The sequence below is a fragment of the Pectinophora gossypiella genome, chromosome 1, assembly GCF_024362695.1.
Source record: "Pectinophora gossypiella chromosome 1, ilPecGoss1.1, whole genome shotgun sequence".
NCBI classification, from domain to species: domain Eukaryota; kingdom Metazoa; phylum Arthropoda; class Insecta; order Lepidoptera; family Gelechiidae; genus Pectinophora; species Pectinophora gossypiella.
Genome location: NC_065404.1, coordinates 6,666,406 through 6,683,477, shown reverse-complemented (window position 1 = coordinate 6,683,477; position 17,072 = coordinate 6,666,406). Strand labels below are relative to the sequence as shown.

The following is a 17,072-nucleotide window of genomic DNA, read 5'->3' as shown; positions in this document are numbered from 1 at the left end:
TACCCTTGAAAACTTCAAGATTGTAATGTATTGGAAAAACAGACTGCGTTTTCGTTATTAATGGCTGTAAGTAGGTGTAGGTACGTACAAATATAGTTGGATTTAATATCATCATACTAGTTTAATAATTAAACCAAACACAAACATCCGTCTTGCTTTTTTGTAATTGTTTTAGTGGAAATTTGATATGATGTTGTTGACTTTTTTTGTGTGTGGCGTCCTTTTATAATAAACTTTTTCTATTCTATTCTATTCTAATTATTAGACTTTAGGCATGCAATTAAAAGATAAACAACCGTTACACGTTTGGAAGCTAACGTAAATCTCCATTCATACCCTCTGCGGAGGATTTATTTACACAACGCAACGGTTTCTTTACGGCTGAACTTTGTTACTATATATCCAGTAGCAGAATGAGAATAGTATTTTATACGCTCCCAGGAGATGTGACCTAACTACCGGGCAGCCTGCCAAAGGGTAGTCGAAGGCTATTCGGCGTCCTTCCTAGCAGTCAAGGGCAATCCAAGGATACTCGTATACACAAACAAACAATTACGGACATGATCTCTAATCTATTTGGTACTTACTTATATATTTTAACGTATTATGTAAACCAGTCTTCAGTTGTGAGGTGGATTACAAACCTCATCAACCCTGGTGTCAGGGTTACTATTAAGCCGCCAAAGGCCCCTGACACGGCTCATGTAACGACTACTAACTTACATCAGTAAGTAGTAAGGATCAACGGCTAAACGTGCCTTCCGAAGCACGGATCATCTTTCTTTCGGACAATCAGGTGATCAGCCTGTAATGTAAACCAATAAAAAAAAGACCATGTGGAATCCAGTAGTAGGTGTTGTAAAAAGCTTGAAACGGCCTAATGTGGGGAAAAAACGTGAGGACACAGTGAGTGCGGTTTGTCGTAGTGAGTTTGGTGCGAGTTCAGATGGTTCCGAACATTCCGATATCAAAAACATAAACAAGCGGCAAAGAAAGAGGGTAGACAGATATGTCTGCCCGTAGAAAATTATGGATCTACCTACTCCACTCCAATCTCATCAGTCATCCCGTGATCATGGCACTTGCAACAGTGTCGAAATATCGGGAGTCTCATATCCCCATTTAAACGCGGTAAGAACCCGTTATTATGTGCTTTAATTATGATAATAACCGCGTAAACTTAAAACAACACAGTAAAAAAAACTTTATTGAGGAAATCGGTTTACTTACAAATTTGAATAAATAATTGCGTCGCGATCTGCGTCTATAATAAAAACTTCGATTTAATATAACAAGCCTTTGTGAAACTAAACCTGCACATTCTCTCTAGTTTTATGACGTAATAAAATATATTATTGCCATTCGAAAGTCAAAAAACTATGGGTATGTTCCTGTATGGCTAGTCAGCGATCTCTACATTCCCTCCTAATAACCTCCTGTCTACTAACTAAAGGGTCTTAGGTGCTGAGCTACGCCAAATTAGTTCTCTATAAATTACGTTGACCCTAGTAATAGAAGTAAGTTTACGTTCGTCGGGGGTTTATTTCATTTCTGTAGTATCGTGAAGGCAAGGGTCTCGAAGCCACTGACCCCAAGGGAGCCATAAATCAGTTACCACCCTACGACAGAAAGAAGCAATATCGCTGCTGCTGTGTAGGTAGAGTAGTACCTACTCGTAGTGTACTGCATCTGTAGTGTGTGGCAAAACTGTTATTAATAAAATATATTGTGTTATTCAGTTAGTTACTAGGTAGGTACGTTGAAGCCATCTAGATACAAATCCCACAGACGAACAAAAGTAAAAGTATTTTTTGTTTGTTTTGTTTCAGTGCGTAACGAACAGGACTCGTCGGGCTCGAGCAACTGGATCTAGCGAACGTTCAAGGGCTGCGGTTCAGTTCATTCACACGGGAGCGCAGCTGCGCCGGCGCCGCGGGCGCGACATGAGTGTGACACACTTGCCGACACACCATCCCGCGCCCGCGGAGCGATAACCGACCTCCGCCGACGTGCCAAGTTTCGATTTCATCGCTCTCACTCCGCAGCCGCACGTGAGGTGCAGCACACGCCGCCGCGGCCGCGCTCACACCGCCGCACCGCCGCACTGCCGCACTGCCGCGCGACACGCCGGTGATGCAACCCACCTGACCGAACACTGGCACCATTGACCGCAATACACATTCCAAATTGGAATCTGACGTTTGTGTGACATGGCGCACATAGACGTACGAATGTAAATAAACAAACAGTGAAAGTTGATAATCTGAAAGTTTAGTGTAAGGATAGAAAGTGTAGTTTATTAGTGAAACATGACGTCGCGTTCGAAGGAAAAGGTGGCGGCTGCGTTCCGCAAGCTGTTCCGGTCCCCGGAGAAGCTGGACAACGAGGGCGCTGGCCCCAGCGGCTCGCCCGCGCGGCGGGGCCTGCTGCGCCGACACAGGTAACACCATATTCAACAATTAATACGTGCACATTCTTATCATATTTACATTAAACGTGTTATTAAAGCCACTTACCGTATTATAAGCAAAACAAAGATAATGCCGAACAATCTGAATCACAATAGATGACGCCGCCGTCTGTGTACAATTGACGATAACTAAATTGGTAAGTGTGAAGATAAGAGGAAAAGAAATTGATAAGAGAAGCATAATTACTATTTATACAAGTTGGAAAACCTTCGTACCTACCTACTTCTTTGAAGTTCTCTCAAAACAATTAAATCAAGATAAGTAGGTATGGAGGTTTTATACAGACGAAATACATTATAGGTAGGCAAGTATCTACTACATCTTTTTTGATCGCGCTGGCATCCGCATAGTTTTCCCATGTTGCTATAAGGAGTTGAGTCTTGGAAAACATCCGGGATTTCTTGTTTGCCATGTATGGCTCATGCGTCAAGTCTCGCCCAACTGGGTATGCCATTCACACGATAGTTTATTCATCAGTTTGCGCTGTAATACTACCAGAAAACCTATCAACTGTAAACATTCTTACCTAGACTCATTTATAAACATTAATATGCTACATTAATAGGTACTAAGAATCGTTGTTGCCGGTGGCTCTACAAAGCTCAAGTCAAGTTATTTAGTGGCTGTTTGTGCTTAGAACACTTCCAGACTTATCTTTTTATCGACAATTAATTAATGTGGGTACCTACCTACCTACCAGACGACCAATGTTTTGTGAATGTATCTGTCCAAATTATAACATCAACTGTCGTCGTCTGTTGATTAACATGTAGAGATCCGCGGAACGTCGTTTAATAATGAACATTCTAGTAGGTACGCAGCTATGCATGTTTCTTCCGAACAACTTGACGACAGACGTGATACGTGAAACAGTAACAGTTCAAACGTGGTACAAACAATGAATGGTACAGCTACTTCAGGAAAATATAACGTAACTTGAAATTACAATGCGAATAAACAGCAAGTTCAGAATGGTAGGTAGGTACTATTTGGCTGCGCAACATAACATAACATAACATGTGTTGGCGATTTCATAATCTTATCCAGTAAACATTTCATAGCGCCTACCTACTCGTGCTTCAAGTTTAGTGATATGCTCGTTTCACTTAAACGTTTTCTTTTTCAACTATTTATATAGCAACTGGTGAGTAGAGTCAACTAGTAATGCCATGGAAAACCTAATAAGTAATAAATAACCTAACAAAGTGCGCAAGTCTCCCTGCTTTATGAAGGAGGTCTACTTTCTTTTACTCAGTCATAATTAAATAATTACACGTAATAAAAAGGACACGGTCAAAGACGTTCTTATTTCATTATTAATATGAACGTCAATATTTTGAGAGATTGTATGTTGTTGGGGCGGATCTGACGTCATTCGATGATTGTAATGAAGAAAATTAAAAACTCAACTGAACAATCCGTATTGAACATATATTTACCTATACTTTAAGGTTTCCTACATAAATCTTAAAAAATATATACTTACTTAGATATAGGATGTATTGTGATGTACTTTAAAATATTGTTTCGTCGGTGTATCGAGATCAAGGTGTTATTTAGGCACGCAAACATGATTCCATATTTCCCGCTAAGGTCAGTAGTTTGAAGGTACCTTAAAATAGCTGTGTATTAAAGTAAGCAGGCAAGGTGTCAATGCCGTTGGCTTGGCAGGCCACGTTTGTGTTAAATATTTTAGAGTGGTACTTAAAACATGTAAACTTGCCCGCTAGTTGGCCACACGCGATATCAACATGAAATAGAGACATGCCCGAACACTGATTGTTATTCGTAATTGTTGATATGCCACTGTATCAATCATAATATGCTTCGAGTCATTAGTTAATTACTGGTTTAATGGTCATTGGATACTACTATTAACATTGTAGCGAGTCAGCCCATCTAAATACATCGATGTCGACAGGCGTATAAATACTCCGTCACTAAAAGAAGAGAGTTAACAGAAGTAGCATGACATTATACGAAGCAAATGGTTCTGGGAACGCACCGCGCAACTGGACGCCGAGACAAAGACACACAGAGACATGCGTTGTTTACTTACAGAGACTCATGGCTTGGATAATTGCATTGTGTTCGGTTATCGCGCACTGTGACGTATGAACGCGGAACATTGCAACAACAAAGACATCCCGAGTAAAATAACATACACATGACTTGTATTTATCCCACTATTGTTAATTGTGTGACACAATTAGCATTCGCAACTGTGTATAGGCATGCAGCAGCGCGATAGAAGCGGTCTGCATTCAAATGTGAGATAGTGCCGCCGAAAGGTACATGCATAATGTCCTACCTAATCATAACTTGGGACCAATGTCTCATTAACGTGACAAACAATGCAGTTTCTCACGTTACTCGCTATTTATAGAAACTGCCTCTGTGAGGTATGATGGAGACATTTTTATCATCTTAGTATATTCATACGAGAACTTCGTTATTGTTTTTGCAAGTAAGTAACCGATAGTAGTTATCGGCTTCAACGAGAAACCAAAGTTTATTTAGTCTTGTAATTAATATGTAGTAGGTACCTAATTGGTTTCATATTTAGGACGTAATCGTTTGGATACGATTGATGATGTCACCAATTACATAATAGCTACCGATTAGTAATTGTTAAGGTACTTAGGTACACATTCCTACCTACGTAGATACCAAAGATGACAAAATTGTTATTCGCGTCTGCGCCTATAAATCAATTGAACCATTCATCGCTGATTGAGTTGATCAATAATTGACCAGGAACCAAGCTGTCACTATTCAAATTAGATTTTATTATTATATCACTGTTATCATGGCATGTTTGGAAAAAATACGAAAATAGAATTTTAAATAAATAAACATAGCAATAATAAACGATTCCGTTCCGTAAATGGTCTAGACGAAAATAAAAATATAGAATGTTCTACTGTTTATCACCCTAAATCCAAGTAGGTATAGGTATCATAAAAGTCAACGTGTCTCATGTTATATAAATATAATATTGTAGATGATGTGTTTACCAATAATGTAATAAAAAATAATCTACTCTATGGATTACTTATACTAGGTTAAAAAAGTACTTACGTAGAGAACTCTACACACATGGTGACGTAATTTTGTACGTCACTTTGATACTTTAGTCCCATATTCCCGTTGATACGAACACATCATGGAAGCATCTATTTCTGTATTAGCTTAAAACAACTTATGGTAAGCCCTCTTTATTATCGGTACGAGGCACTTAGCTGAATCTTCTTATTTATTTAAGACCGGTCTTTGCTTCTATTTTGAGCTCACTAGTTATTTCCGCAATACAAGCGTTATACAGTTTATTTTATAACATATCTAAGTACGTATAAGTGTTGTTTTACTACAGCATATTTATATAAGTACGTAAAATATACGTTCTTATCTGCGGTAAACCACTAAGGACTAAATGAGTGTTCATAGAAAAAAACATTAAATGGCACATAACTTAATGATATGAAACAATTATTTCCAGCTTCTTTGCCAACGTACTTGCCTATGTACTCCCGACATCCGAATATCCCTTTATCCACCTTTTCCTAAACCTTTGTATACACAAAGGAAGAACCAGCCACTAGCGACACGTTATGATGGCCGTTTGACGTTTGTCCTGCTCATCAATTTATTCATAACTACATTAAAGGAGCTAATAGATCCTACGTACTTTATTGTGTCCATCAAGTGTCGTAATAATTTATAACTATTAATATGGAGAGAATTGCTGTACTTTATTACGTCCAAACGGCCAACATAGCGTGCCGCTACTTTAGTGTCATTTATTTTAACAACTCATTCACCCGCTCTATTCTAACATCCACTTCTTCTCAATTTTAAATACTACATCCTCTTGTACCTACTCGTACCCCATGTTTTTATTTATCGTCGCCTTTATGATGTGACTTTCTTCAACAAAATTTCGGTTTCTATCAATTCATTTCGATCCGAGTAAAATTTGGGACCATCTCGTGTTTTTACTTGGATTGGAAATAGCGTGTAGAAACTTGTGAGATTGTGATTAAAAAAATCACATCCTAATTAATGCGATTCTTCAAAGAGGCGCTTATGGTTTTCACTGTTCGACGTTATGTGGTGTTTACAGCCCGTGGTCAGCATTTTATGCACCGACCCCTATAACTAAAGTAACTGCAAAGTGCTTAGCAACTGCCGGACCGGATTCCTATGGCTATTCTTAGCGCTGCAAGAACTGACCGGTTACGCCTATAGGCACTAAACATTCAGGTACCTAGCGAAGTGCAGTGATTACGCTAGAAAATGTGATGTTATACCAGGAAAGAGCGGGGTTAAAGCTAGGTATAAAATTGCGCCTGTAAAGTGGTATTTAAATATTGAAAAGCAGTACGTATCCTATAAGTTGGACCGCAGTTTCATTCTTCCTGCCTTGTATATTGTTCGACAAAGAATGCATTTACGGGGTTTTCATTGATTTCAACTACAAAATGTGCACATTCCTGCGGAAGGACTCCTAGGCAGAGTCCGAACATAACTTGCGCGCTTCACCGCCTAAAATTTGCATTTTATAAAATCTACTAGGTATATAGACAAAGAACAATCCAGCTGCGACAGACTATAAGGTATACCTACCTATATAGTCGGATATGGCTACGAAAACCGGTTATCAAGCTGCTGCAAATTGTTTCCTTCTCCCAAGAAACTTCGCTAAGAGCGATCTTCCAATAATTATTCAATCATGACTTAGACAAACAAAAATCGACCTTATTATTACTGTACTGTGATTGTTATTTGAAGGTCATATGCTGTTTGTCAAACCATGGTGTTTTGGCAGACAATATGTCCCACTGAAACTAAGATCATACTGCAGTTATAATAAGGTCCACTCTAACATTCAGACTATGACCTTTTTTTGTTATGGTGGCATGGAATAATCAAATTCGCAGGACAAGTTTTAAAAGTGGCCTAACATACCTACACACGCAAAAAACTTCACTGCTTTGATATTCTAAAACATCCGCATTTTATGCATACTAAGTTTATTTATAGCCGCGACATTAATTAAATATACTTAATTTATATTCTCATAATTGGGTATTGTAATTAATTATCATTCTATTTTTCATTAGCTATGTAGGTTTCAATTAGTGATACCTAAAACTCGTTGGTAACGTTTCAAATTTATTATTTTCGGCTTGGAAATAAGATTAACTTCTAGATAAATCTTCTTTGGACTCCTTTTAGCAAGTTATGATTTTGGGCTTCTATACTAGAATGGGAGTGATAAAAAAACGCTTATCTTCCCGGGCATATCGTAAAGTCCGACAAAGATATTGTGTCTTTTATATAATGACAACTGTTATCAACAATAGGCTGATCGCTTGTCACCATAAAGATCATCATGCCCATCTTAGGACTTCATATCAACTTGGAGCTCTGCCTACGCTCTGGCGTGAATTTGTGTATGTGTTTTACGTTAAAATCACAAAGACATTCCAATACACATAAAAGACTTAAGCTATACTTTGTTAACCAAAGCTTTTGCTACCGACGCGACCGCCTGTCCGTAAAGGTAATAAAATTTATTGCGCATTGTGAGCTGTTTACGTAAACTGCTTTACATAAATCTGCTGGAAGTCAACGGCCGACCCCTGAGGTGTGTTGGATCGTTGGAACACATCCAACACCGCTGATAAGTTGACACCAATTAAAGCAAACGTCGGCACTGATGGAGCATTTAACGAGTACAATAAACACCAAAACAATGGACTGTATTACTATGTAATACGTCACAATGTAGGTAAAAGTGTTGTAAGGATGCTTTTCACGATGCCAATGGTATATTTACATAAGATTATGCCCATTTCAGAGACCGCGGAATTCCTACGATTCTGACACACCACTTTCGTTTCTTACACTCAATAACCTCATCAAATCATCATCAAAAACTTCATGCACGCTGCCGGTTTAGAGCACTCTCGACCTGACCTTTCTTTAACCTCTTAACGCCGAGATTATAGACAGACACAATAGTTAAACAATGGGTTTTGGATTTTAAAAGAACATTCGGTCTTACGACTTTATAACATCGATATATTTATTATCTATACTTATAATAAATCTGTAGAGAGGTCAATTCTGTACATTAAATATTTTTTCAAAATAACTATCAGGGGGTGATAAGTGATCGATACTGATGCCAAAAATGCAATCAGTAAATTTTTTGTCTGTCTGTCTGTCTGTCTGTCTGTCTGTCTGTCTGTCTGTATGTTCCTTATAGAAACAAAAACTACTGGACGGATTTTAATGAAACTTGGTACAATTATTCTTCACACTCCTGGACAGGTCATAGTATACTTTTCATCACGCTACAATCAATAGGAGCAGAGTAGTGAAGGGAAATCCTTTTGTATGAAAAATCTAAACCACTCAAGTTAGACGTTTGAAATTTGGCATGCAGGTACCTTAGATACCGTAGAGGTGCACTAAGAAAGGAATTCCCGAAATTCCTACGGGAACGGGAATTAGCGGGAAAATCCTTTTGTATGAAAAATCTAAACCACTCAAGTTAGACTTTTGAAATTTGGCATGCAGGTACCTTAGATAACGTAGAGGTGCACTAAGAAAGGAATTCCCGAAATTCCCACGGGAACGGGAATTAGCGGAAAAATATTTTTGTATGAAAAATCTAAACCATTCAAGTTAGATGTTTGAAATTTGTCATGCAGGTACCTTAGATACCGTAGAGGTGTACTAAGAAAGGAATTCCCGAAATTCCCACGGGAACGGGAATTAGCGGGAAAATCCTTTTGTATGAAAAATCTAAACCACTCAAGTTAGACGTTTGAAATTTGGCATGCAGGTACCATAGGTACCGTAGAGGTGCACTAAGAAAGGAATTCCCAAAATTCTCACGGGAACGGGAATTAGCGGGAAATACCTTTTGTATGAGAAATCTAAACCACTCAAGTTAGACATTTGAAATTTAGCATACAGATACCTTAGGTACCGTGGAGGTGCACTAAGAAAGGAATTCCCGAAATTCTCACGAGAACGGGAATTAGCGGGAAAATCCTTTTGTATGAAAAATCTAAACCACTCAAGTTAGACGTTTGAAATTTGTCATGCAGGTACCTTAGGTACCGTGGAGGTGCACTAAGAAAGGAATTCCCGAAATTCCCACGGGAACGGGAATTAGCGGGAAAATCCTTTTGTATGAAAAATCTAAACCACTCAAGTTAGACGTTTGAAATTTGGCATGCAGGTACCATAGGTACCGTAGAGGTGCACTAAGAAAGGAATTCCCGAAATTCTCACGAGAACGGGAATTAGCGGGAAAATCCTTTTGTATGAAAAATCTAAACCACTCAAGTTAGACGTTTGAAATTTGTCATGCAGGTACCTTAGGTACCGTGGAGGTGCACTAAGAAAGGAATTCCCGAAATTCCCACGGGAACGGGAATTAACGGGAAAATCCTTTTGTATGAAAAATCTAAACCATTCAAGTAAGATGTTTAAAATTTGGCACGCAGGTACCTTAGACACCGTAGAGGTGTACTAAGAAAGGAATTCCCGAAATTCCCACGGGAACGGGAATTAGCGGGAAAATCCTTTTGTATGAAAAATCTAAACCACTCAAGTTAGACGTTTGAAATTTGGCATGCAGGTACTTTAGTAAACTTAAAGCTTAGTTGCAACAGGATATTACAAAATTCCCACGGGAACGGTAGTTAGCGGGAAAAAACATTTGTATGAAAAAATCAAATCTAAATAAAAGGAGAAACTGACTGACTCAGTGACTGACATATCAACGCATAGCCTGAACGGCTAAATGTAGGCATTTGAAATTTGGAAGGGACATAGCTTAGGTACCGTAGAGGTGCACTAAGAAAGGAATTCCCGGAATTCCCACGGGAACGGAAATTAGCGGGAAAATCCTTTTGTATGAAAAATCTAAACCGCTTAAGTTAGACGCTTGAAATTTGGCATGCAGGTATCTTAGTTAACTTAAACCTTAGTTGCAACAGGATATTGCAAAATTCCCACGGAAACGGGAGTTAGCGGGAAAAAAACATTTGTATGAAAAAATCGAAACCGCGTAAGATAGATGTTTTCAATTCAATTCAATTAAATTATTTATTGCATTCCATGTTGTACAATGGGGTGTTACATAGGCATAGGAACTAAAACATGGACCCTGTAGGGCACAGCAACGTTGAAGGGAAGAGAGGAAGTGTGTATTAAAATTAAAACTCAATGAACAATCAATTAAAAAAAAATCAATTCAATCAATTGATTCAATCTAGCATGCATGCATACCTTAGTAAATATAAAGTTTATTTTTGGCTGTATTTTGAAAAATGGAAGTTATTGGGAAAAAAATTGTATGAAAAAATCTAAACTGCATAAGTTAGATGCTTGAAATTTGATATGCACTCCCACACACACAAAGATCTCTCTCTTATATAACACGCCACGCGGACGAAGTCGCGGGCAAAAGCTAGTGATAAATATACGTACGTACGTACGTTTTATATGTACCCACTATACAGTTTGTAGTCGTAATATAAGCTCACAAGGTTCTAACCCACGCTTCACCGAGCTTTCTGTTAGAATTCAAGAGATTTCAATCCTGAAGCTTTTTCCTCATCCCGGGATTTTACATTTCGTTGTCTTACAGCGACAAACCCGCAAGCGGCTTTTCAACTGACTTTAAAAAAGGAGTAGGTTATCAAAATAGACCTGCATATATATAGGACTATAAAATTCCATGAAACGAACGTATACTAGAAGAAAGAGGTCTATGATCAATTTTGTTTTGTCTATGACTATTCAGAGGACAGGAGTCCTAGTATGGCTTTGTAATAGACTACTCTGTGCGCCATCCCACTTGCGTCAAACAGAGTACTGCAGGGCGGAAGGCAAGAGGGAAACCACTGCCCTATTTTTCCCTAAAAAAGTAGCATGAAAAATGCTGCACCGACAAAAGCGTGGCTCTTAAATTGATGATGATGATGAAAATATTCTAGAATAGTCGTTACTTTTCCCGGAATGGCGAAAAGCTTGTACGGGGTGTGATAAAAATTTAATAAACTGTGTCACGGCATACACAGTCTATCATGTTTTATTTTCATCCCACATGCATGTAGGTAACATTGTTGGAATTACACAATATTTGTATATGTTAGCCTATGTTGGCTTCTAAACATGTGTCAAATTTCACAAGTGTAGATAATAATATGTTGTTTTGTGCACGCATTTTGCAGAAAATACAAATCGTACTGCAATTCAATAATTCGTCCAACTTAGAGAATAGTGCAAGTTGGCAAAAATCGGTTTAGTATAATTTTAAAGTTATGGTGAAAAAATCATTGTTATGGAATAATAAGAACGAACTCGTTGATGTCTTATGTATAATAAAATCCCTTATAAGTCCCTTGTTCTTATAAGTACCTATCCATTGAATAGTGTGTACATATTGCAATATCTCTTAGTGTTACCTACTCGAGTTTATATTTAAAAAGTAATTAAAAAGAATAGGCAAGTTTCCAACTAGTCAAATCAGTTATTTTTCACTAAACGTCAAAACACAAATTTACTATGGAATTTGTATGAAAAGCACACTGTGACGTCATAGAAAAACGTGATAAAATTTCGTGCTTATTATTACGTTTTTCTTGATTAAAATTCATAAATAAGTTAAATGTAAAAAAGAAAATGCTTTTCTTTAGTTCTAGATCTTGTCTTTATGTAGTAATCAGAATTTTATAATTTAAGTATCTTGAACCTACCACACGACCTAATTAACTGATTCCAAAATCTTTTAAAAGTAAGAAATAATATTTTATGGAATACAATGTCAGAATCTAAAATCTAAAGTCGGTGCAAATAGAAAGAAAGTCAAACCGCACGTTCCACTTATCATCCAGTGGAGCATTTATAGGGTTTGCAGACAATGATGGTTATTAAGGTGGCGGCTGTTAGTAACAAAGTTCTTTAGACATTGATTGATTACTTAGTACAAAAAGTGCGTAATATTAAGTTCCCGATTGATATGCTTAATTTTGAGTTTGAGTTGCTTTGTGTATAGAGTAATTAAAATATTGAGTGCCAATAGAAAGGAATTGTAAACACAGACATCTTATTCTTGCCTAAGACTAACAATGTATAAATTATTTACACAATATTAGCATAGGAATAGGCAAAACATATGTACATTACTGTACGTTCATTGCGTATTATGTTTTTACAACTATGTCAATAGAGGGATAAAATACGGGACGGTAACCAGGTTACTTGATGAAAACAAGTGCGGTATGCCCTAGTTCAGAAATAAATCATGCGTTTTCGTTGGCAAACTTCCTGTAACTCGATAAAAAACGCGTGGCTAACCGTACAGATGGTGAATACACTTTATTATGCATTACCACAATAAATAAAATTCCACAGTACCTAACTTATTCTTATTTGTGGCGGTCTCCGTGGTGACTTATTCCGTTCTAATACCAAAAACTAATACCACTTGGTATTAGTTTATTTCCGAATTTATTCTCCATTCCCAACGAGTACCACGTTTTTTATAATAAAAAATCTATTACTAACGAATACTAAAACGTTAGTGTTTGTACACTCAGCTTCACAAAGTTTTATTTTATTTTCTAAGATAATATCGTAATTGATAGGTATTACTAAAAGTCTTAAAACTTTTCAAATTAACTTCGTTCCACGATATTTAAAGTGACTTTACATACAAGTAGTTAAATGAATCATCACAGTTAATAAGTACTGAAAATGGCTACAATTTGATTGTTTTGTTGGACTTGGAATGGTAACAGTTAATTATCTGATATCTTTTAATCTCTAAAAATGTCGAATTAGAAGAAAAAAATATATTATGTGAGTTTTATGTATATCAAACCCTAATATTGATTAACTATTACATGTGATTTCATCACAACTTAAAGCATTGTAATTTTACTGAACCTGACTGTACCTAATTCCTTCAAACTTGTTTTGGTTTTGGTTTTAAAATGTGGTACTCGTTCGGAATGGAATATAAATTCGGAAATAAACTAATACCAAGTGGTATTAGTATTTGGTATTGGAACGGAATAAATCTCCGTGGTAGAAGAAAAAAAATCTTTTATTTTAGAGCCTGTCCAGATGAGGCGTTTTACGCGCGTTGTGATACCACAGAGTACTTAACACCGTACGGATACAGACGCACATCTCCAAGCGTGCAGGAATCTATAAAGTAATCAAATTACTCTGTGGTATGAAAACGCGAGTAAATCGCGCCATCTGAACAAGGTCTTAGACATAGACCATACAGGTATCATCATAGACCTCATACGTCTGTTTCAGACGATTCATGACTATCATTGTCGCAGTCATGCACTTCTTTTCATGCCTGTGCAAGTCAGGTGCAAGCCAATTGTGGAGCGGCAACTTCTACCGCTCACTCTGCAGGAGCAGTCTTCGACAGTTGGAATCTTGTTGGCTTGGTGTCGTTGCATTCTCCTACTCATCAGATAGATAGATAAAATACTTTATTGAGCACAATGGATACAAAATACAATGATAAGGACAACATATACAGAAAAGCACAACAGGCGGCCTTATTGCTCATGCAGCAATTTCTTCCACGCAACCTTTGGGTACAAGAAAATTTTGTACAAATGTCATAATAGCGTTTAAAAAGTAATATCATCAGATAAACAGGTATCATGCAGCAGAGACTTGGTTAGGGGAGCTTAAGCTGGATATTTGATCCAAGCAGGATATTTGTCTGCCATACGCAATAACAGGTATCATATTTATCTAACGGGTAACCAAAAAACCTACATAACATAACATAACAATACTTTATTGCACAAACAGGAAAAAACAAAATACAAAACAAAAGAGAAATAGAATGAGTACAATAGGCGGCCTTATTGCTAAGCACCACTAATGTAGTAGATATGTACACTAACCCAGACAACAGATATCTCGCCATCAAGAAAGAAGACGCCACAATTACGTCCCTGTATTACATTACCTTTTATCTTAACTTGCGACCTGACCCGGCTTCGCCTGGGTACGGATTTTACCTAATAAAGAATATTACAAACTAATGGAACAGTAACTCTCCGCCCCGCTCCAATCTGCATAGGGCGCCGACTTCACCCCCTCTGGGTCCTATATAGCCTTAAATGGCCGTAGGGGGGCAGCGTCTCGCTCGCACTTAGGCGTTATGTGGCACACGGTAAAAAAAATAATAGTTTTTTATACGGAGTGTCCGGGGTGTGTATAAGTCTTTTTTAGAGAAATGCACTTTATATTTATAATTAACTGCATAGAATCATATTCATACAGTATTATGCTTGTTTCCAACTAGTCAAATCAGTTACTTTTTACTAAAACGTCAAAACACGAAATTACTATGGAATTTGTATGAAAAAGCACACTGTGACGTCATAAAAACGTGATAAGATGTCGGACTTATTAAGTTTTTCTTAGAAACTGTTTTCGTTAATTTTAGTTCTGTGTTTATTTAGTAATCAGAATTTCATAATTTATCTTGAACCTGGTGATTATGATTATCCCGAACATCTAATAGGAAAAAACTATAACTCATACGATGACCATAACCTACGTAGAACTAAAACTAGGACTGTATTCCTACTCAGCAGCTACTAACTTCTTTGTCTGACGAGATGATTTGCAAAACATTAAGGGCATTAGTCGTTTCCTATTCTAGACATGCTATGAAACGAATAAAAGACGTGTTACGCATGAATAGGGCTGATTAATGAATCATGCTATTTATAGGTACACTACTCCTACACTTTGTGTTCAGTTCTTAATATGGTAAAGACCAAAACGTCATAAAGACTAATAACCTTGTAATTAAAACAACTTTTTTTTTAACAGCATTTGTAACGTAGGTGTTCGTTTATTCTTCTTCTATCGTGTGGGTTGTGAGGTGAATACCAACCTCATCAACACTGGTGTCAGGTTTATTATTGAGGCTCACTTACATCAGTAAGTAGTAACCGGGACCAACGGCTTAACGTGCTTTCCAAAGCACGGATCATCTTACTTTCAGACAATCATGCCTGTAATGTCCTAACCAAACTAGGGATCACAGTGATCTTTTTGATATGTCCCCACCAGGATTCGAATCCGTGACCTCCGAATCGTGAGCCCAACGCTCAACCACTGGACCGCAGAAGCCGTTGTATAATTTACGATGACGATGTGACGATACGATACGTTGTGACGATGTGGTCTAGGGTGGATCACGGCAAAACCCTATTCACTCTAGCCTTGAAGAATCCCAGATTAAATTCAAGAAAAATTATATCAAAAACTGTAGGTAGTATTACTTGACTCAACTTGGTTATCTACTGGTAAGTAAATAGTATAGCAACAATGTATTGATAGGTACCTATTGTGCCTATCCATCAAGAAACGATTTTCGTATAAGTGCTGCTACTCATTATCATTAGTAGTAATTACGTATTGAATGGTAAACAAACAATTATGAATCACCCGAGTATTAGTGGTAATTACTATTACCTTCTATTACACCAGGTTTATGGCCCTACTTTACGCGATTCTACGGGCAAGAGGCGTCTCAGGATCGGACAGTATTATAACACCTTAAAAGCCTTTAATCCCGGACTATTAGCCCAAACACCTCCACCAACCCGTAGTGGAGCAGCGTGGTGGAGTATGCTACATTCCTCCTCCGGTTGAATGACAGGCGTGAACTAAAAACAGAACTAAAAGAAATCATGAATTTTGCGACGGAAAATTCCACTTGATATTAACTCAGAATCATGGTATGAATCATCCCCCTGAGTATTCGCTACGTTGTGACTAACACCCTTTATACCTAGCAGCCTATATATTGATATTTTTAATAATACATCGGGTGGGATATCGCCATATACATTTAATATACTATTAGAATCTGTCACAAGTGACAAAATAATAGTTACTTCGTTAACCTACTTAACTGACATTACAAACGCAGGCTATTTTCCGTAATTTTTACCTTATTACCAGCAACTTACGTACTCTTATCTAATATTACATGCGATGATGATGATGTGATGTGATTATGCTTGTTTATATGCGTAAGATGCAGTATTTCGAGGCTAGCGTTGTTTGATTGGTTACATAACAGCTGTTTATACACTTGCAGAGATGGCGTGAGTCCGGCAGAGGCGACGGCGAGCCTCCCCGCGAGCCCTGGAGCGACGGCCCTAGCCAAGAAGAAGGGCGCGGGTACCAGTGACGTGCGCGAGAGAGCCGCCGCCGTGCGCACGCGCCGGCTCATGAAGGAGCTCAAAGAAATACAGCGGTTACAGGACAGCAGGCCTGATCCAGTATTTACGGTAAGCCTATGTATTAATATAGAAGTTGTACCATTCAAATTACTTCTACACACACGTTCTTCTCTCTTCTTAACTTCAGAGAGAGACAGAGGGATTGTATTCTCTGTTAAACCAGTGTATGGGCGATGAGCTGATTAGTTCATCTTCAGGTACTTCGTATGAAAAGTGGCTGAAAGTTGTCTTCTGATCTGGCCATCCCATTCAGGATTTAGGGCTTGAG

The 17,072-nt window shown here is 37.8% G+C and overlaps 1 protein-coding gene across 1 annotated transcript in view; it reads left to right on the top strand.

Moving 5' to 3' along the window:
• LOC126369830 (ubiquitin-conjugating enzyme E2Q-like protein 1) overlaps positions 1 to 17,072 on the top strand; it is a 61,588-nt gene that overhangs the window by 38,445 nt on the left and 6,071 nt on the right. The window contains exons 2-3 of the mRNA XM_050014398.1: positions 1,830 to 2,440; positions 16,660 to 16,852. Of these exons, the coding sequence (XP_049870355.1) occupies positions 2,310 to 2,440; positions 16,660 to 16,852 (324 nt within the window). The 5' untranslated portion in view covers positions 1,830 to 2,309. The remainder of the gene's footprint in view (positions 1 to 1,829; positions 2,441 to 16,659; positions 16,853 to 17,072) is intronic.